General features: G+C 42.4%; 1 protein-coding gene across 9 annotated transcripts in view; it reads left to right on the forward strand.

Annotated features, from left to right (window-relative positions):
* Positions 1 to 22,138, forward strand: part of ATP2B1 (ATPase plasma membrane Ca2+ transporting 1) — a 275,438-nt gene that overhangs the window by 147,270 nt on the left and 106,030 nt on the right. For all 9 annotated transcript variants that reach the window (XM_077471059.1, XM_077471058.1, XM_077471064.1 and 6 more), the window contains exons 10-11: positions 1,149 to 1,391; positions 4,641 to 4,882. In XM_077471059.1, the coding sequence (XP_077327185.1) occupies positions 1,149 to 1,391; positions 4,641 to 4,882 (485 nt within the window). The remainder of the gene's footprint in view (positions 1 to 1,148; positions 1,392 to 4,640; positions 4,883 to 22,138) is intronic.

Consider the following 22,138-nt stretch of genomic DNA (forward strand, 5'->3'; position numbering starts at 1 on the left):
TGTTCCATCTGCCTTTGTAATAAGTGATTTTGACCCCAATATTTTCATTCTAGTGTGCTTGCATATCCTATAGCAGCCTTTCTCACCCAGTGTGCCATCAGAGGTTCTCAGTTGTGCCGTGGGATCAGGGAGAGAAGGGCTGTCAGATGAGCCCGATCTCTGTACATCGGCACTGTGAGAAGCTCCGTTAACCTCAGCAAAGTGAAACTTAAGTGCAGGGGAGTGTGCTGTGCTCTCTGCTTCCCCCTACAGTGCAGTACCCGGCTGAATGAGGAAACTGGGAAGGTACTTTGGTAGAAGCTAGATTCGTTTTAAAGGGGCTTTATACGTGTGTCTGTGTTACTTTTAATCCTGACCACCCCCCCAATTCTTGTACCATCAAAACTGCTTTTGTAGGGCTTCTTTGTGATGGCGGCAAGGACTGCTGCTCCTCTGTAAAACAATCCATGCACAGATTGCTTTTCAGAGGCATTTGACAGGCGGTAAAGAGGCATTATGTTGCTTCCTCACCACCTGTTTTAATGCAGCATCGCTACACCGCAACCGTGCAAGGCACACAGTTGCTGGGTAGTTGCAGTGCAGCCCCATTCACCTGGAGTATACCTCCAGCTGCAGCCACAGCATGTGTACACCCCCAGCTGCTGCCTCTGCAGCTAAAGGAGGAGAAGTTGGGGGTGGTAAAAACGGCTCAACCATGTGGTTTTACTGCCCCTCCAACCTGACATGTGAACAAGCCCTTGGTTCGCATCTGTGTGGCTGCGTGTAGGGCAGCCTATTCATTTCAATGGGCTTCCCTACTCGCAAAAATGCACTGCACCGAAAGCGCCCCACGTTTTTCAACGTGTGGGATACCATTAAGAATGACACCCCTAAAGAGCAAAGCATTTGTCTGTGTCAGGAACGAGCACGATTTTTCACGGGTTCTGCAACACGCAGTAACGCAAACCAAGCCTTGAACTGGGGTGCCTCAAGACTGAAAATTATTTTTAAGGGAGCCCCGACTGGAAAAAGGTTGAGAAGCACTTTCCTATAGGCTTGAAAAATGGATCATTCTGTATGATGAAGAAATGTTTGCTAAACTAGAAAAAAGTAAGGATATTTGGGTTTCTTGCATGTACACTGACATATATTTTCCTTTTTGTATATAGAAAATGATGAAAGATAATAACTTGGTTCGCCATCTGGATGCTTGTGAAACCATGGGCAACGCCACTGCAATCTGTTCAGATAAAACTGGAACATTAACCATGAACAGAATGACTGTTGTTCAAGCTTTCCTAAATGATAAACATTACAGAAAGATTCCCGATGCAGAGTCTTTACCTGAAAATTTGCTGAACCTCCTTATCACGGGGATTTCAGTCAACTGTGCTTACACGTCCAAAATTTTGGTAAGTTTCTCACTGTTGGCACACTTGTTTGCAGTTTTAAATTTTCTTGATGCATTCAGCCTTTTTACTACCGATACTCGTTTTTATAGGTTTCCCTTTCCTTGAAGGTGGCAAATCTTTAATTTATTTCCTACAACTGCACTATCAAACAAATCAACAATTTTTTATCTTTAATATATTCCATCTCAGGCTTTTCAACACAGACGAACCCTTAAAATAACTTTCTGGTCTCGGCAAACCAGATATTTACTATATCTATAATGCATGATAGATTAGTGTGATGGTCAATGAGAAAAATGCTCCTTACATTTGTGGTCACTTGGAAGAATTAACCTTACAGATATATCTGAGAGGCAGAAATCACTCACTGCTCAAAGAACCCCTAGCAGACTGTGGAGGAACCCTGGTTGAGAGAACCTGTTCCATCCACATACACAACCAATGCTAAATATTAACTGCAATACAAAATTTGACAATCTTTCAGTGTAATGTTGTCATACAAAAACAATTACCTTGAAAATGAATCCAGGTAAAATATCCATAGCGCCGCATGTGCTCTGCCCTCCAAATCAAATATTCCCCAAATGTTATTCACCACCACGTTCTTCAAAAAGTCACTAACCAGCATGCGTATGATGAAATGCATAGAGAAAGGTTAAACAGGTGATGTTGTCAAACTGCTTATGGTTTCTACCCTGTATGTGTAGTGTATGGATGAGCCTGGTATTTACCACTAATGGAGCTTAAGGTGGATAAGGCTTTCATTCTATGTTAGGGCTCTAGGGGCAGATGAGTTTTTCTACTAATGCATGCTGTTTCAGTGTTTGGTGTATTCACTGAATTTAAGCATATAGATGGAGAGATCTAATTTTCAAGCTGTATTGTAGTTCTATAATGGATATTGGCTGAAAGTGGGCACACTCAGGTTTAATTTAAGGGCAAGTACCGTATTTATCTGAGTCTAACACGCTTTGAAGCTTTTCCTTTTAAAAATGGTGCCACCGAGATGCAGTGCCAGATGTCCTGTGCATCTCGGTGACTTTTGGCCGCCTTCAGTCTTTCTCGGCAGCTTGCGGCCACCGAGAGGCTCACAAAGGCGGGGATCGGCATATAACACGCACCCGCGATTTTCCCCTGATTTTCAGGGAGAAAAAGTATGTGTTATACGCCGATAAATGCGGTACATCCAAATCGGAGGAAGAGTTTAGGAATTGCAGCTCTTAAGAATAGCCACTCCCCCTTTTTTTTCAAGGTACCAAAAGTAATTGGCCAATTGCGTTCAAAGGAGCTGTCCATGCAAGTAAAACAGGCCTTTGTAAGGCTTCAAAAACTAACAAATCCATTAGAGAGATGGCAGCAACTTTAGGTGTGACCAAATCAACAGTTTGGTACAGTTTGGTACATTCTGGAAAGAAGAATGCATTAGTGAGCGCAGCAGCATAAAAAAACCTGGACGTCCACAGCAGTGGAGGATGATCGCAGGATCATCGCTATGGTAAAACGCATTCACAACATCCAGACAAGCAAAGGAATACTCTCCAGGAGGTGGGCGTATCATTGTCAGTCTACAATCAAGAGAAGACCCAAAGCACACGTCATCTGTAAAACATGATGGAGGCAGTGTGATGGCATGGGCATGCATGGCTTCCCGTGGCACTGGGTCATTGGTCTTTATTGATAAGACAGAAGGCAGAAGTAGCCGGATGAATTCTGCAGTGTTTTAGAAATATACTGTAAGCCCAGATTCAGCCAAATGCTTGGATAGCACTTCACAGTACAGATGGACAATGATCCAAAATGCATCGAAAAAGCAACCCAGGAGCTTTTGAAGGTAAAGTGGAATATTCTGCAATGGCAGAGTCAATTACCTAATCTCAATCCAATTGAGCAATGCATTTCACTTGCTGAAGGCAAAACTAAAGGCAGAAAGACCCACAAACACAGAACGACTGAAGACAGGTGCATTTGGAGCCTGGCATTAGAAAGGAGGAAATTCAGTCTTTGGTAATGTCCATGGGTTACAGACTTCAGGCAATCATTGCCAGTAAAGAATTTTCAACAAAATATATTAAAAATGAACATTTTATTTATGATTTATATTTGTCCAATTCCATTTGAGCCCCTGAAAATGTTGGAACAGAGTATAAAAATGGTTGCAGTTCCTAAAATTTGTTGTTTATGTTCAACCCCTTGAATTAAAGCTGAAAGTCTGCACTTGAAAATCATTTGGCTTGTTTTAGTTTTATTCTCGTGACATACAAAGACAAGCGTATGGAAATTGTGCCTGTGTTCAAAAAAATAAAAATAAAAAGTTTATTTTAGGTCCATATATTAACTGGGTCGATCAGTTGATAAAAGGGTTACGTGTATTCCCTAATTGTGCTTTCTTACTGTGGGAGAGAGGCTCAATGCTTGGACACTGTGACCCGTGTTCCTGATGATCAGAAACCACTAGATCATTGTCCATGCTTGACAGTACAGCGGTCTGCTTGTTTACATCGGCAGACCACCGTCCTGTCTCTGTGGGCAGTGACTGCGGGTGGCCGGCAGTCATTGTGCCCGCTGGGCCAGCTGATTGGCTCCCCCCGGCCAATCACACAAGATCACTGTGGGTATATATACAGTATGTAATCACACTCTATACAATCAGGCAGGCCCTTGCATTACATGGTTGATGGTAGATCTAAGGCTCTAGGGCTGGATTTACAGCTATGCATTTTTTGTGAATTTTCCAGATTTGCACTACAGTCCATTTAACATGGTTTCCCATGGAACACGTTCTGTAGTGCAAAACACTAAAAATGTATAGGTGTGAACCCAGCCTAAAAAAGATTGTATAGTGTATGGTGAGCTTTACAGTCTTCCAGGTGCACACTTCTCCCTTTTTTTTTTTTTTTTTTGCTCCATGTAGGCTTTTATGTAATTGCTCAGCTTTTGCACATTCTGCAAAATTAATGATCTATGCAAGAAGGTACAAAATGATTGAGGTGTATAGTGGTAGAGCAGTGCTCACTCACAATGATTGTTCCAGCCCACCTTTGTAGTTCCATGCAATCTCCTGCAGGGAGAGGCAGGTGCAGGGTAGACTGGAGGCTGAGGTACGGCCTATGCAGAACGTTAAGAAAATTTTCTTTTCTGAAACTGAGGTAATGGGGGTATATTCATGCATAGTTGTAGGCCTTTGAGGGCCTTTGAATTTTCTGAGAGTCATTGTTTCTGTTTTATTACTTTTTTTTTTTTTTTCCTTAGCCTCCTGAAAAAGAAGGTGGCCTACCACGCCACGTTGGTAACAAAACTGAATGTTCCTTGCTGGGATTTCTTTTGGATCTAAAACGTGACTATCAAGATGTACGGAATGAGATCCCAGAGGAAACCCTTTTTAAAGTGTACACTTTTAATTCTGTCAGAAAGTCTATGAGCACAGTGTTAAAAAACAATGATGGTAGTTATCGAATGTTCAGCAAGGGTGCCTCAGAGATCCTCCTTAAAAAGTAAGTGCATTTTTTTTCTTACATTGCAAGAACTTGAATTGTCCATGTAAAACATGCATTTTTTTTTTCTTTCTATATTCTAAAAGTTGTTAAGATTTGATATCTTTTGGACTTAAAAATTGTAATATACCCTCCTTTTACGTACATAAGGTTAGGACCTTTAAGTCCTAAATTAATGAACCTAGCAATGGATTTGTTTGATTTGGAATTTAGACTTGTGTGCAGTGCTTTGTCAGTGTTTGGGTATTTGTATAAATATTGTATAATTTAATGGAAATATTACTACCTTAAAGGGGTTGTAAAGGTTTATTTTCTAAATGGGTTCCTTTTGAGCTAGTGCATTGTTGGTTCACTTACCTTTTCCTTCGATTTCCCTTCTAAATGTTTTTTTTTCTTTGTTTTCTTTGTCAGAATTTGTCACTTCCTGTTCCTCCTCAGTAAGCTGTTCTGGCTGACTAAACACCACTCGCATGATGGTGTGAAGTTTACTGAGGAGAAACAGGAAGTGAGAAATTCAGAGAAAAAAACATTTAGAAGGGAAATCGAAAAGGAAAAGGTAAGTGAACCAACAATGCACTAGCTTAAAGGAACCTATTTAGAAAATAAAAAAACAAAGCTTTACAACCCCTTTAAGAAATTAGTATCAGTCTTTAACTATTGTTACAGTATTTTTTTTTTTTTTTTAAAGCGGTTTGTAAATAGCCCCATCTACAAGGGCTGATTAAATACGTTTTATTTGAAACATTTCCACTTATGTTGAACATCCTATTTACTACCAATGACACATACCATATGTCAGGTTATACGTCATTCAAAATAGCCAGCAATGTGTGGAATACATCATGGCAATCCAGAGGATAAAGAAGTGCAGGACTTACAAAAGACAAACCTTTATACTCTCCTATGACCCCTGATCGCTCTGTTCTCAGTCTGTCACCTACTCTCTGCTCTGACCCTCCAGTGCTCACTGAAGCGGGTGGGACAGGCTGGTTCAGGCTGTCAGTGGTGTGCTGAGGCTGGGCCAGCTGCCGGTCAGTAATCTCGGTGGATCCCGACATTAAAGTTGGGATCCTTGCAAAATAAAAACCGCAGTGGTGATCAAATACCACCTATAGAAAGCTTTATTTGTGTGGGAGGAAAAAAGGACATACATTTTATTTGGGTACAGGTCACATAACCACGCAATTGTCATTTAAAGTAATAGTGCTGTATCGCAAAAAATGGCCTGGTCATGAAGGATGAGCTTGGGTGTGTTCGCAGCTCCACGTACCTGCGCCTACCAGGAAGCTGACACTCTGCTGCACTAATCACAGGCAGTAGAGATTTCCTGATCTGCGGCTGCCTGTGATTAGCGCTGTGGAGTGTCAGCTTCCTGACAAGCGTGGGCACGTGGAGTACTAACACGCCCAAGCTCATCCTTACTGGTCATTAAGGGTGTAAAATCTTCTGGGGCTGGAGTGGTTAAAACAAGCAAGGGGCTACTAATTGGCAGTTTCCCTTACACTGTAAGTAAGTCATTTGGGAGGATTTTCAACTACCTAACTTATTAAGTAGGAATCTATAGATAGTGTATGTTTGCTACAAAATGCTTAGTACATTTTTAATAGTTTTTGCTTTAAATAAAACGTTAAGTTGGTCTGCTATCATGTGACATATAAAATCACTAGTACAGATGTCATGCACTTTTGGTAATGTTTGGGAGTGTCTCTTGGGCTATTTTCAGACAAGTAATCGGTATACCCTGCACTTTCCAGTGGCAAGAATCTGCAGATTACTGTGGCTAGATGACAGGTGTGTGTGTGTGGATAGCTGTGGCCGCTCAGCCCATAAAATGCAATGACAGGCTGTCGATTGTTTACTTGTGTTCACTGTTCACATCATACATGTGCAGTGATGTGGAGAAAAATGCAGCTTAATGAACATAGTATGAACAAAAGCCTTAAGGCCTCATTCACTTTAGCTTACCTGCAAGTGATCCAAGAAGTATAAACTATCTTTATGCGTCCCAGATTGCATTTTTCTGTTTAGTTTTACCACAATCTGTATCGTTCTCTAAGGTTGGAGGATGACATTGCTATTATTGTAAAGGATGTACTACATGTAGAATTGTGCATCTATAGAATACGTACATAACGCACGCATACTAAAGTAGTTATTACATGCCAATAGCTTATGTTAGATTGAACATTAGTCATCTCACATTTGGAAAAGCTTTCAGATAACTTAATTCATAACGGTAAATCACTGACTTTAAGAAGAATTTTTTTTTTAATCCTAAAATTCTATGGTTTATGGGGAATATAAGGGTAATGTGTGGGGAAGAAAATGGCAAGAAATTACTGATGTCTGTAATTTGCATCAGATGCATCTTGGTACATACAGTAGATTGTGGGTACTTTGGCTGTGGGTTAGTATTGTTAGATTAATATTTTGTAATTCTGCCTTTAGCACACAATGTAGCTTAGCTTTATATGCTGTTTGTTAAACAAAATTGCTTTCCCCAAAGCTATTTCCTCTGTGATTTCTTCTTCCTTTTTTATTTTTTTTATTTCTGTGATGTAAATTAGTCCACAGTAGGTTTGTTAGGTCTTGTTTGCTTGAAGGACAGTACATCCGTGCTCTCTGTATGGCATGATGGATGAGCTGTTTAACTTATGTTTTTTCATTACTCCTGTCTAGTAAATTGTACTTTGCATCTTGTTGCATCTTTTGTACTTGGCAGTCTAGTTTGTATTTTATGTATTTTTTTTGCACATTGCTGTGACTGGGCAATATGTAATGTATACAGTACAGATTTTATACATCTGTGCTGCTGAAAACTTCAGATCTTTGCAGTGAAGGATATGTTGTGTTTATTTTTTTTTAAATCGTGGAACATTCATGTATGTTCAATACTTTTTAGCAGCTCCTAAATGTTGGAGAATGTGAGTGACCCTGAAATGCAATCTCTTCATTCTTTCGATGGAATAGTGGTGATCGTCCAAGAGTGAAACGCATGCAATGGATAATGTACCTTTAAGCATGTGATACGCTGTCTTTGTGGTTATTAGTCTATCGTATGACTAATGAAAGCACTTCTTCCATCATGTCTTTTACATTTGTGGTAATTGGTTTACCCCTCTTCAACCTTCTTCTCTTCCTAACATTATCTTTCCCAAGTCAACTGGCAGTCTGGTATTCCCAGGCAGTAAAATAGGTGTCGGGAGTTCCCTGGGAGGCCACAGGACTGAAAAGCAATTCTGTATAAAGGAAAGCAGTAGATGGATATGTCCATCTTTACAGCCTGAGAATCTGTGTGCTGGACTCAGTGTGCACATTGCAGCAGCAGATTAGCTAAATTAGTCAGTTGTGTAGTTTTATTGCATTTCTGCTTGATTCCTGAAGTCTTGCTGATTACGCCAAAAGGCTTTAAGCAAAATGAAGCTAGTTTACCCTAAATTTCAGTATCCATACCTTTTTATAAATGTAGGGCGGTAAAGGTTGCCTCAATCATTTAAAACCAATCCTTGGCCTTCACTCTCTCTATCAACGTTAAACATTTTTTTTTATTATCCTTATGCTGCTAGTATTGATAGGAACGTGTATTATATGTACTTGGCTTTTAATTTTCTTCAGTTGCGTCCTGGTTTTCAGGCCTAGGCAAATTGAGTCACCATTCCAAAAGTCTTCAGAGAGGAGGGGTTTTCTCAACTTGGCACACCCTCCTTCCTGCATGTCTGAGCTAAGGGCAGATGTATTCTAGCAAGTAAATGCTTCATGAATTATCTGCTTTTACAAGTTAGCCACGGACAGAAATACTAGAGGGTGGTTTTTCAAAGTGATGTCTCAGCAAAATAAAGCATAAAGCATGAAGACATGGATGGGTGAGTTTGCTTTGAATATTAAAAAATAAACAATGTTTTTGGTTTGTAGTGCTCAGATGTAGTGTAGTTATTATCCATAATTTATATAATGCCAACAGTTTCTGCAGAGCTTTTATAGGGGGGGGTGGGCGGGTACCACCGGCAGGCGGGGTTGATTGATATTCCAGTGATCGGGCAGGTGATCAGAGGAAGAGGAGAGCAGGCCAGGATAATCAGAGCAGGAATTGCTGGCTGTGACCGCTTGGGTTTGAATTGCCGAGGCTCGCATTCACACACAGTACCACCTCCTGGACCGGCTCCTTTAATACACAGAACACCGGTCCAATGCTGAAATGTGTGATGTCTATCATAAGGGCCAATCCAGGAGGCTTGACTGTGTGACTGCGAGTGCCCGGCAATTTAAATCCAGGCTGTCACAGCCAGCGATCTCTAATTTATGAGGGTGGAATTGGGGGAAGGGTAGGGGTTGGGTGGGAAAACTGGTGGCCAGTAACTCTTAAGGCCTGGCTAGTAGCTCAGGACTTGAAATTTTGGGCCCTGTTTTGGAAGCTGTAGCTGAGTTGTGAATGTTGGGTTAACAAATAGATGGAATATATATAATGCCCGGACAACAAGGCTAAAGATGTCCACCACTTCCTTCCGAAATTCCCCCAGTGAGATGGATCAGCCAGCTTGCATGGGGTTTTTCCAACAAGGTATAACATTTTTAAGGCTGGATTCACACTGCGGCCACGGGGCACAGCAGGGGGTCCAGTGCATTCCATGCACTGTTTCAGGGCCGAATTAGATCAGAATTTTTGGCTGAATCCAGACCTGAAATGGAGATAAAGACACGGGACTCTTCTGCAGTGTGCTCTGTGACCATCCTGAAGATGTGTAAACGGGCTCCATTGAGAGCCGGGCACACTCTCCTGTTTGAATTGGATGCGGTAAAACCTGCATCTAATTTGCAATAGTGTGAACCCAGCCTTTTCCTGTTACCCATATCCTTGTGTAAATATGGAGTATTGGAAATCAGGTTGAATTAGAGTTACTTTTTGTGTAGATGAAAGTAAAATGTTTGCTTATATACAAGCTGATTGCAAAGTAGATGGTAGAATTGCATGATGTGATTGACGGTTACTTGGGTTTGTTTTAAGCAATTTGTGAAGGATTTTTTTTTTTTCTTTTAAAACCAAACCTCTCTATACTTGCCTGCTCTGTGCAGTTGAATTGCACAGAGCTGCCCTGACCACCTCTTCTCGGATCCCCTACTGGGGCCCCTGCTGCATCCATTGACTCCAGGACTTGGCCCTGACGCTTGCTCCCTCTTCACTGGAGTTGACAGTGGCAGGAGCCAACGCCTCCTGCTGCTATGAATTTGCCCATTGAGGGAGAGACGGTGGTGAAAGCCACAGCTCTCGTAACTGAATTGGACCGGGCTCAGGTAAGAATAAGAGGGGGGACTGGGGGGATCCTGCAGAACTGAAGGTTTTTTTCCCTTAATGAATAGAATGCATTAAAGGGGTTGTAAGTCGCAAGGATTTTTATCCTAATGCATTGTGTGCATTACGATAAAAAGCCACACGTGCGCGCTTATAACAGCCTCCTAATACTTACCTGAGCCCCATCTCTATCCACCGATGTCCCGCGAGCCCTTCGGCCGCCCTGGACTCTCCATACTGATTGGCTGGTGAGACACAGCAGCGGCGCCATTGACTGACTTTGACAGCATAGGGAGCCAATCCAGAGATAGAAGGGGCAGCGTCAAACCACAGCTATGTCTGAATGGATACACTGAGCTGCTGCTGTGCTCTGGTGCCCCCATAGCAAGCTGTTTGCTGTGGCGGCACTTGACAGGAGGGAGGGACCCGAGAAGAGGAGGACCCAGGCTGCTCTGTGCAAATCCACTGTACAGGGCAAGTAAGTATAACCTGTCTGTTTAAAGCAACTGTAATTTTTATTTTTTTTAATCTACACCTTTGAGGCTCTAGAACCACTTTAATCTTGATATGCAGATGACCATGTTGAGCTTTGGGCAAGTCTACAATGGTTTGATGTTAAAACACAGCCTAGCCAAAGGAGCTGTCTATGGTTGTACATCTATAAAGTTTATGAATTTGTAAAAAGTCTAATCTTCATTCATTTCCTAGTAACATGTGCAGGAATGCTGTTTATTAATTTGCAATGTTTCCCACGTGTTCACATTAAATTAGACCACGGACTGCATAATCTGTGTCCTGATTGTCATTTGCTGCTCAAACACACATCTCTGCATGTATGAAGTGTCACATGCTCATCTTTTTTCCTGGAAACACTTTTGTATTTCTTGAGGCCCTGGCATTAGGGTGGATAGCATAACCTACTTTTCTTTTTCATACATCATGGGACACAGTTAGGATAATAATCATTACCTGCTGGCATTATACTCCATCAATAGGTGAATGGGGCTTGGTGGTTTCTTATATAACCCTTCCCATTCAGGAAATGCTTTCGTTTTTTTACCATTGTCTACAGGGTGGATGGCATGGTTTGTTTGAGCTCTCGGTCTCTAGTCTCACAAACTGTTCCAAAAAGGAATCAAGGGATTGACCGATTGTTCCATTTGACAAAGGCTTTATGCTTAGCTAAATGGTACCTTAGCCTCACAAAGAAGACTCAAGATCCTACGAGTTTTTGCCTGTAACGTGGCCTCTGGGAGCTGGACCCTCCGGAGTGGAAATCCTGGACACTACAGCACTAAGGCATTTCATGCAGGGGGCTGTACAGGTCCAAGGGAGTGGACCCTAAACATGAAAGGGTACCCAGTCCTTGAAGGTCCAAGCGACAGGAACCTCAAGGGTGAAGATTGGGCCCTTAGCTTCAAGTGGCCCTGTGCCTGGACAGGTAAGTGAAACCCTTTTATTATTGTGGGGTATCCCAGTGATTGTTACAATAAGTCAAGCTAGCTAAAGACGTGTGCGGTAACCATATGGGGAAGTTCTGGGCTAGCTGTGGGTATTTGCAAAGTGTACCTTTTTTTTGCTTGTCTGGCTGTTTTGTACCTGTATGATGGCACACAACAGTGTGCCATTTCGCCTTAGTTTGTCACGACACACATGCGTTCGCAAGAGCGCCGAAGGGCTCAGCAGTTTGGTGGCCATGGCGCATGTGGCTTTGCTCGCTGGGACGGAGCACGTGTGCACGTACATGCATAGAATGTTTCTCTGAACACCCAGCTTATTTAAGCTGTGCAGGCCAAGCATGTGGTGCTTCCAGGTGGCAGCTGTGGGACATAGTGCAGGCTCTGAACAGACACTTGCAGTGGTTCATTTTTCTTTACCAGAGTCATGCGAGTCACCAGGTGTTGCTTGGCAGGCTAAAGGTGCTTAGCAGGATTGTTGCATAGGGGCTTGGTGAGCCCTATTAAAGGTTCTCCATTCCGAGGTGTTTTAACTACAAACCAGGGTACTCTGTTTGCAGAATTGAATGTCTTTCAAAAAGAGGAGTGGGACTAACCTCATAGGGAGGGGCACACCTATGTCATCAGTAGTTCCTGATGAACCTAGTTGCAGCCCTAGTGTTTGTATCCCCTGAAAGACCAGAGGCTCCTGGGCAGTTTGAGCCACTGCGCCTATCTGATATTGTGCCTACAGTCAACACTGCTGCTTCACCCTTTATCACTAAGGATGAACTGTCCTCAGCTCTAGCTGGGTTAGAGCACAGTATTGCCGGCATGATTGTCTACATCCCACAAGGTGGCAGGAAGCGTGACAACCCCCCTCCCCGAAGTCTTCTAGTCTTTAGCAGGGATGGGTTGAGGATGGGGAAGACCTTAAAGCTCAGGATTAGATGCAGCAGTCTCTTCCTTAAACAAGAACTTAATTTGTCCGGTAGATAATGTACAGGGTTTGAAAGACCTTGTTGACAAGAAATTGGAGTTGTTAAAGGCTTGCTTTTCTTTGGCCAGTTCAGCTGTTCAGCCAGCTGTTGCATCAATTGGTATTTGTCTGTAAAAGATCTGGTCACATGGCCAGATAGGCCTAACCAGGAGGATGATCTGCCTGAAAGTAAGACAGATATTCCTTGAGCGCTGTGTTTTTGCTGTTGGTGTTTTAAAGGATTTGGTGATCACATTGACAAATATATCTAAAAGATTTCCGGAGGGAAGAGTTCTCTACTTCCTGTGAAGAAAAGCACCAATTGTCCCTCGTTTAAAAACCCAGGGACTGCTTCCTCAAATGTCTCAGCGCCACAGCGGTTCCACCACCAACAGTACGCTAGGGCCAGGGGCAAGGCCTGGGCCAGAAAAGGCCCTGGGTCCAAAGTTCTTCTAAACCCAGAACCAAGCCCTCCTTTTGAGGGGACGCCCCCACTCCATCGGGTGGGAGGAAGGCTGCTGCACTTTGCTGACATTTTAAAATCATTCAGGACAAGTAGGTCACCACAATTTTATCTTGCAGCTACAAGCTGAAGTTAGAGTTTTCTAAGATCCAGCGTTCCCTCAGATCCTCCAAAAAAAACTATTTCTTCAGGCACAACATCATCTAGTGCATCAAGGAATGATTGTAGAGGTTGCTGTATTGGAAAGGGGCACAGGGATTTACTCAAACCTGTTTACGGTTCAGAAACCAAACGGGGACCCAAGGCCCATTTTGGACTTAAAGTTCCAGAACAAGTATCTATGGATATGGTCCTTTCGGAAGGAGTCCGCTCAGTAGTAACCTCACTCCAGAAGGGAGACTTTTTAGCCTCCATTGATATAAAGGTACGTGTAAGTATGCGTCCTATCTTTCAGCCTCATCGGAGGTTCCTATGTTTTGCAGTAGAGGAATGTCCTTTTTGGTTTGTGGCTCAACCCTTCCAGCTTGCTACAGCTCCCTAGGTGTTCACAAAGGTCCTAGCACCAATACTGGGTCTTTTAAGGGCCCAAGGGATCCTGGTGCTCGGGTATCTGGATGACCTCCTGCTCAGAGATCACTAGAACAGAGCATAATATACACAGTGAGGTATTTGAAAAGCTTAGGCTGGATCATAAATACTGAAAAGTCAGCCTTGAGACCAGCTCAAAGTCTAAGATATATTTAGGTCTGATTCTAAACACGGTCCAAGCAAGGGTATTCTTGCTACCCTGAAGAATCAGGTGCGTCAGATAAAGGGGCACCCGACAACCTTCCATTTGACTCGGTATGAGTCTTCTAGGGCTTGAAACAGAGGAAGAAAAGCCCTGGATTATCCAATGTGCTTATCTCCTCCGGCATGCTTAAGCCTAAACTGGTGGTTGCAGGGTCAGAACCTGCAAAGGGGAAAATGCTTTCTCCCACGGTAACTTGGAGAGTACTGACTACTGATGCCAGTCTCTCAGGCTGGGGAGCGACCCTAGACAGGCTCACAGCTGAGGGGAAATGGTCAGGGTTAGAGCAGACCCTGCCCATCAACGTCCTAGAATTGCGGGCAGTACGTCTGGCCCTGCAGTCCTGGACTGTGGAGCTTCAGGACTGCCCCATCGGGGTTCAGTCCGACAATGCCACTGCAGTGGCCTATATAAACCAAGGCGGTACTAGGAGTCGTTCAAACCTGAAGGTGAATCATACTAGCCTGGGCAGAGGGACGTGCCAATGAGATTAGCAGTCCATATCCCGGGTGTAGAGAACTGGAAGGCAGATTATATCAGTCGCCAGCAGATCTGCCCAGGGGGAGGTTCCCTATACCCAGAGGTGTTGCAGGAAATTTTCCAACGTTGGGGATTCAACAAGCTACAGCAGTTTGTGACTTGTACAAGAGATCCTCTGGCAATTGGAGCAGATGCTCTGATAGTTCCATGGAGCCAGTACTGGTTTATGCTTTTCCCTCCAATCTCTCTCCTTCCGCATTTGTTGCGCAGGATTCAGAGTTAGGGGGGTTTGTCATTCTGGTGGCATTGGCCTGGCTCAGAAGGCCCTGGTTCCCGTTGATTGTGATACTGACAGGCCATGGACCGTTCCACGTCACCCCAATCTACGCTCTCAAGGTCCTGTATTCCACCCCAATTCAGTCTCTAAATTTGACTGCATGGCTTTTGAAGACAGGGTGTTAAAGGACCATGGCATCTCTGGGGCCAGTGGTGTCTACTGTAGTGAATGCTAGAAAAGCTGTCGCTAGAAAGCGTTGTCATAAGGTCTGGAAGATTTTAATATTGCTTGGTGTGAAGCCAAAAAATGACATCCTTGGAAATGTGATTGGGAGAATTCTCTTTCTACAGTTGGCTGTGGAAATCAAATTTGGCTTTGAGTAAAATCAGAGGTAAGTTTTTGGCCCTACCGGTATTCTTCCAAAGGCCTTTAGCCGTTGAGCTTTCACACTAGAGCGAAAGAGCCGCTTTTTTCAGGCACTATACAGGCGCTATTTAGTGCTGTAGTTGCTGAAAAACGCTGGCAGTGTGAAAGGGGTCTATCTTGCTTGTAACCCGGGGACTGTGTGTGTATGTACATACATGCATGCATACATACACTGGGGTGGAAAGTATTCAGACCCCCTTAAATGTTTCACTCTGTTATAGTGCAGCCATTTGCTAAAATCATTTAAAATTCATTTTTTTTACTCTCAATGCACACACAGCACCCCATATTGACAGAAAAACACAGAATTGTTGACATTTTTGCAGATTTATTAAAAAAGAAAAACTGAAATATCACATGGTCCTAAGTATTTAGACCCTTTGCTCAGTTTTTAGTAGAAGTGCCCTTTTGATCTAATACAGCCATGAGTCTTTTTGGGAAAGATGCAACAAGTTTTTCACACCTGGATTTGGGGATCCTCTGCCATTCCTCCTTGCAGATCCTCTCCAGTTCTCAGGTTAAATAGTAAACGTTGGACAGCCATTTTTATGTCTCTCCAGAGATGCTTAGTTGGGTTTAAGTCAAGAACCAGTCGCCCTGTCCCTGCAGCTGAAAAACATCCCCACAGCATGATGCTGCCACCACCATGCTCCACTGTTGGGACTGTATTGGACAGGAAATGAACAGTGCCTGGTTTTCTCCACACATACTGCTTAGAATTAAGGACAAAAAGTTCTATCTTGGTCTCGTCAGACCAAAGAATCTTATTTCTCACCATCTTGGAGTCTTTAATGTGTCTTACACTGAGGAGAGGCTTCCTTCAGGCCACTCTGCCATAAAGCCCCGACTGGTGGTGGGCTGCAGTGATGGTTGACTTCCTACAACTTTCTCCCATCTCCCGACTGCATCTCTGGAGCTCAGCCACAGTGATCTTTGGGTTCTTCTTCTTTTCCTCTGTCATCAAGGCACTTCTACCCCGATAGCTCAGTTTGGCCAGACGGTCAGCTCTAGGAAGGGTTCTGGTCGCTCCAAACGTTTTCCATTTAAGGATTATGGAGGCCACTGTGCTCTTAGGAACCTTAAGTGCAGCAGAAATGTTTTTGTAACCTTGGCCAGATCTGTTTCTGACCTTGCCTTGCCACAATTCTGTCTCTGAGCTCTTCAGGCAGTTCCTTTTGACCTCATGATTCTCATTTGCTCTGACATGCGCTGTAAGGTCTTATATAGACAGGTGTAAGGCTTTTCTAATCAAGTCCAATCAGTATAATCAAACACGTCTGGACTCGAAGGTGTAGAACCATCTCAAGGATGATCAGAAGAAATTGACAGCACCCAAGTTAAATAGAAGTGTCACAGCAAAGGGTCTGAATACTTAGGACCATGTGCCATTTCAGTTTTTTTTTTTTTTTTTTTTTTTTTTTTTTTATAAATCTGCAAAAAATTTCAACAATTCTGTGTTTTTCTGTCAATATGGGGTGCTGTGTGTACATTGAGGAAAAAAGAACTTTAAATCATTTTAGCAAATGGCTGCAATAGAACAGTGAAAAATTGAAGAGGGTCTGAATACTTGCCGTCCCCACTGTGTATGTGTGTATATATATATATATATATATATATATATAATGTGTGTAGAGAGAGAGAGCGCTCTGTGTAATAAATATATATATTTTAACGGGTTTGTGTTTTGTTTTTGTTTTTTTGTTTTTTTTTTGCATGTGACTAGTAGTGGACTAGAAGCTGCTCCTGCTTATGTTTTCCTGCAGACCGGCTGGGAAAGAGCTAGATCATGAGACAGTTATGTCGATTAGAAAAAAATTACTCAGTTTTTTTTTTTTTTTTTACTAAAGTGTTTACAGTGCCATCATCCATATTCAGAAAGAATAGTGGCAATGTAAACAGTGTGTGTTTAGTATCCCTTTAACCAGTTCAGCCCTGGAAGGATTTGCCCCTTAATGACCAGGCCATTTTTTTTTAACTGACAATTGCACAGGCATGCGACGCTGTCCCCAAACAAAATTGATGTTCTCCCCCCCAAATAGAGCTTTCTTTTGGTGGTATTTGATCTGAACCTCTGCTGCTTTTTATTTTTTGTGCTATAAACAAAAACGTAAATTTTGAAAAAAAAAACGTAGTATTTTACTTTCTGCTGTAATATCCCCAAAAGTTTTTTTTCATCAATTTAGGTCAATATGTATTTATTTTTATTTTTTTTTAATTTTTGCCGCCATTTGGGGTGATGACTATCGGCACATAGTAGTTATCCGCTGCCAGTCTCCTTTCAGAAGCTACATGTAGCCAGAATCTCCCCATCTCTAGAGAACAAATCCAGAAAAATTATCTGTGTCTTGTCCAAAGTGTATGCAAGTCAGATGTTTCTGTCAATTGTATTTAATCTCTTAAACCACTTCCGGACCAGCCGCCGTAATTTTACTGCAATAGGTTTGCTCAGCTGGGCAAATCGACGTTACCTTACGTTGCTCCAAGGTGAGTAGAAAATTCTGGACAGCCGCACTCCAAATGAAATTTCTCATGCCTATTATTAAAACATCAAGATCACACTGTACATGTCACAGCAAAGTAATACAGAACCAATAACAGCTGACGCGTTTCACACTAAATATAGTGCTTACTCATAGCTAGTAAGGCTAACTAAAATATACTATTTGTGATAAAACATGTGACTGGTTCATTAATTAGTTGATTTTGTTAGGTTACTTGATATGTTTACGATATTGAGGATTTACATGCATTCATACTTTATACAATGTTAGTTTACATCCTATGAATATACATGGACTGATTTGTCTATACATTAACATGCACATCCATTGTGCAAATTGATAAATGCATGGTGAATTGCATGGCACGATGTCTGTCTGCATTCATACTTTACAAATATATACGTGGATTGATCTATCTACACACTAACATGTACATTCATTGTACACATCAGTAAATGCATGGTGAACTGCATCCCTTTGTTTGCAGGCCTTTTAAGCACCATTACACAGAGTTGCTCGAGCCTGCTTGCATATGTAGACATTGAGTTGTGCACTTCCATTCATTTTACTAGGTCCACTGATATGTCTACGATATTGAGGATTTAAATGCATTTACATACATTCACACTTTATACAAAGTTAGTTTCACAAGTTATTTTATTAAAATGTAATTTTGCATTATTCACGAACATTAAATTTTACAGCATTATTCACATGTGCAACCATTTTGGTTAACACATGTATCCATTTATTTACATGCTTTTAACACGATTTGATTCACGTTGTTTTACATGGTTTTGAATTATCATCTTTATTATACACAATCTTATTATTCATTTACTCTCTTGTAGTAATTTTTACATTATACATCATCGCTATTTTTTTATGGTCTTTGGTTGAATTTTTACTTTCACGTATTCACATAGATGTTTTTCACTATTTCACACCATTTATTTGTATACATGTATATTTCAATGTTTTTTTTTACTACTTTACTTTTTCATTCCTATTCTATATATATATATATATATATATATATATATATATATACACACACACAAATACTATATCTTTGTGCTTACATATTGTATGATCACAGTTTTGTTTAGTTTGGGATTGATGTTTCTGCAACATGTGTTGGGACCTCACAAGATTGGCTTCATCTGGCAGGACTAATTTTTTTTTTTTTCCAGCCAGTGAGTTAACCAATCAACCATTTAGTCACTTGTTTTGTCATAGCTGTTTTTGGTTGTGTATTACTTTGCTGTGACATGTACAGTGTGAGCTTGATGTTCTAATACATGCACAAGAAACTTAGTTTGGAGTGCGGCTGTTCAGAATTTTCTACCCCCCTTGATTTGCTATATGCATTAGTCGGCACCTGGGGCTCTTCAATTCCTGGAGGAAAAAACTTTTAGTTTCAGCAGACCTACCTGGAGTGGTGGTAACCCCATCACCTTGCGTTGCTCCGCCTTTTGGCCATGCAGCGTGTGCCCGGAGCCGATGCGAGTGCCCATTGGGCACGATCGCCGGCACCCGCGATCACTCGTGACAGCGGGAACCGGGGTCTGTGTGTACACAAATCCTGGTTCTTTCAGGGAAGTAGACAGATTGTGTGTTCATACTCAGTATGAACACCACTCTGTCACTCCCGCCCCCCCACAGTTAGAACACCCTAAGGAACACAGTTAACCCCTTGCTCACCCCCTAGTGTTAACCCCTTCCCTGCCAGTGACATCTATACAGTAATCAGTGTATTTTTATTGCACTGATCACTGTGTAATTGTCCCAAAAAATTTGTCTAATTTGGCGCAATATAGCAGTCCCGATAAAAAATATCGCAGTCCCAATCGCCACCGTTACTAATAAAAACAAAAATGCCATAAATCCCCCATTTTGTAGATGCTTTAACTTTTGCGCAAACCAATCGGCATACGCTTATTGCAATATTTTTGGGGAAAAGAAATGTGGAATACATATCGGCCTAAACTGAGGAAGAAATTTTTATTTTATTTTTTAGAAAAAAGTGGGATATTGTAGCAAAACGTAAGATGTGTTTGGGTTTTTTTTTTTTTTTTGTTTTTCACTCTTGTTTATAGCACAAGAAATAAAAACCGAGAGGTGATCAAATAGCACCAAAAGAAAGCTCTATTTGTGGGGGGAAAAAAAGGATTTTGTTTGGGTACTGCATCTTGCGACCACTCAATTGTCAGTGAAAGCAACGCAGTGCGGTATCACAAAAAATGGCCTGGTCATTGAGCAGCCAAATCTTTTGGGGCAGAAGTGGTTAAACAAATGTAATTCTTCAACATCCCCCTCCCATAACACTAACACATCGTCAATGTACCTTAGCCAAGCACATTCATGCCCATGGTACATCAACTAGGTAAATACTTTGTTCTTCCCACATTTCAAAGTGGAGGCAGACGTCGAATTCCCCCTCATCTGTTGAAAGTAACCATTTGTAAATTGAAAGTATTTATTCTCCAGCGCAAAGGTTAGAAATTCAAGCAAAAATTCCTTTTGTGGACCCATCTCTGGGTAATTGTGCTCCAGAAAAAAAAGGCACTGCTTGCAATCCACACTCATGTGGGATCATCGTGTACAAAGACTCTACATCCATTCTCGCCTGTCGTCTCCCTCTATTTTCAGTCACTTGATTTTCTGTAAAATGTCATGAGTGTCCTGTACATATGTCCTCAATTGAACTACCATCTCCTTCAAAAGGATGTCTAGGTACCTTCCTATTCTCTAAAGGGCCCCATACTGCTGAGACTATAGATCTTCCAGGTGGTTTATCCAAACATTTATGGCTTTTGGTTATGACTTAGAAGGTTGGGACATTAAAGTCTGTGTAACTTTAAAATAGTTGAATTGGCGATAGACTCTTGCCCTTGACAATAACCAACATGGCAAATGGGTTATACTTCAACTGTGTTATCACCCAACTGTCTCCTTCCTCCTAATAATCCTTTTTTAGTAGTACCACATCCTCCCTCACCCCCCCCCCCCCCTTCACTCCTTTTTAATCGTGTGTCGCTTATTTTAGGTCCAGTAATGCTTCTCGTTCATCTGCTGTCAAATTATCAGGGGTACCTTTATTCCAATTTATTCTTTTTAGAGCCCTCTGTACCATGTCAAGGAACAGGCTCCTTCCCTGTCTCATATAGAGGTCGACCGATATGGGTTTTTCTTTCTCTGCAAATGCTGTTTTTTTTTTTTTTTTTTTTTTTGGCATTGGCAGTTTTCATTAGGCCGCGTACACACGGGCGGACTGTCTGACGGACTTGGTGGACAATCCGCTCGTGTATGGGCTTCAGCGGACTTTTTCAGCGGACAGTCTGGCGGACTAAGTCTTTCGGAATTTCCGTAATATTGTCCGTCCAAACTTGGTTTCAGCGGACAGTCCGCTCGTGAGTAGGCAAGTTGGACGGACTAAGTATGGCGCATGCTCAGAAAGGATTTACACGGCCGAAGGTTGCATTGCAGTGTATTGGACGTCGTATTTCTAGTCCCGTCGTACGTGCTGTACACGTCATCGCGCAAGCTTTCAGCGGACTGTCTGTTCATCGTGTGTGGTCAAGTCCGTTCATTCAAAAGTAGGACGGACTGTCTGTCGGATTGTCTGACGGACTTAGTTGGACGGATAGTCCGCCCGTGTGTACGCGGCCTGAGAGGTGCGCATCTTCACTGTTCTCACGATTCGATTTGATTGCCATTATCTGGTCAACGATTTGATTCCACGATGCATCACGATTACTGACGAACTCCCATTTCTGCTTGGGCCGCCTAGGTGGCCCTTCCACCCTGCAATCTTCTGGGCCACATCACAGGTCCCAAAAGATTGCCCGGCCATTCAGGACAGCGCAGTGAGACATGCTCACCCAGCTGTGAAGCTGCAAGCTGTCACAGCCGGATGCCCACAGTAGTATTGCCAGCCCCGTGGACAGGCTCGGGAGAGAATGGAGGGTTTGGGTGGTCACGTCGCTGGATTGTGGGACAGGTGAGTGACTTTTTATTAAGATACATTTTTTTCGTAGCTGCTCTCTTTTAATAAAGAGATTTACTGGAACTTTGAATTAAAAATAACCTCACTCCCTTAAAGAGGAAGTAAACCCTGATGGGTTTACTTCCTCTTTGATTCCCTGCAAAGGTAAAGCATAATGGACTATTATGCATCGCATAGTAGTTCATTATGTGTCACTTACCTGACACAGGAGCCAGCGAAGTCACCACTGTCCCCTGTAGTTCCGTGCGTCCATCTTCTTGGTGGGTCTCACTGCTCCGGCGCATGGGCATGGGAGCCGACACTCGCGGCATATCTGCAGCTTAGGGGACCTACAGGTAAGCCTTAATCTAGGCTTACCTGTAGGTCAAAGTGGTTTGTAAGGGTTTAACCACTTCAGCCCTGGAAGATTTGGCTGCTGAATGACCAGGCCATTTTTTGCGGTTCGGCACTGTTTAACTGACAATTGTGCAGTCGTGCGGCATTGTACCCAAACAAAATCAACGTCCTTTTTGATCTTTTTCCCCCCACAAAAAGAGCTTTCTTTTGGTGGTATTTGACCATCTCCTGTGGTTTTTATTTTTTGCGCTATAAACAAAAAAGCAACACTT

The sequence above is a fragment of the Lithobates pipiens genome, unplaced genomic scaffold (genome assembly GCF_037356315.1).
Source record: "Lithobates pipiens isolate NorthernLeopardFrog02 unplaced genomic scaffold, aLitPip1_a1.2 Scaffold_8, whole genome shotgun sequence".
NCBI lineage: Eukaryota > Metazoa > Chordata > Amphibia > Anura > Ranidae > Lithobates > Lithobates pipiens.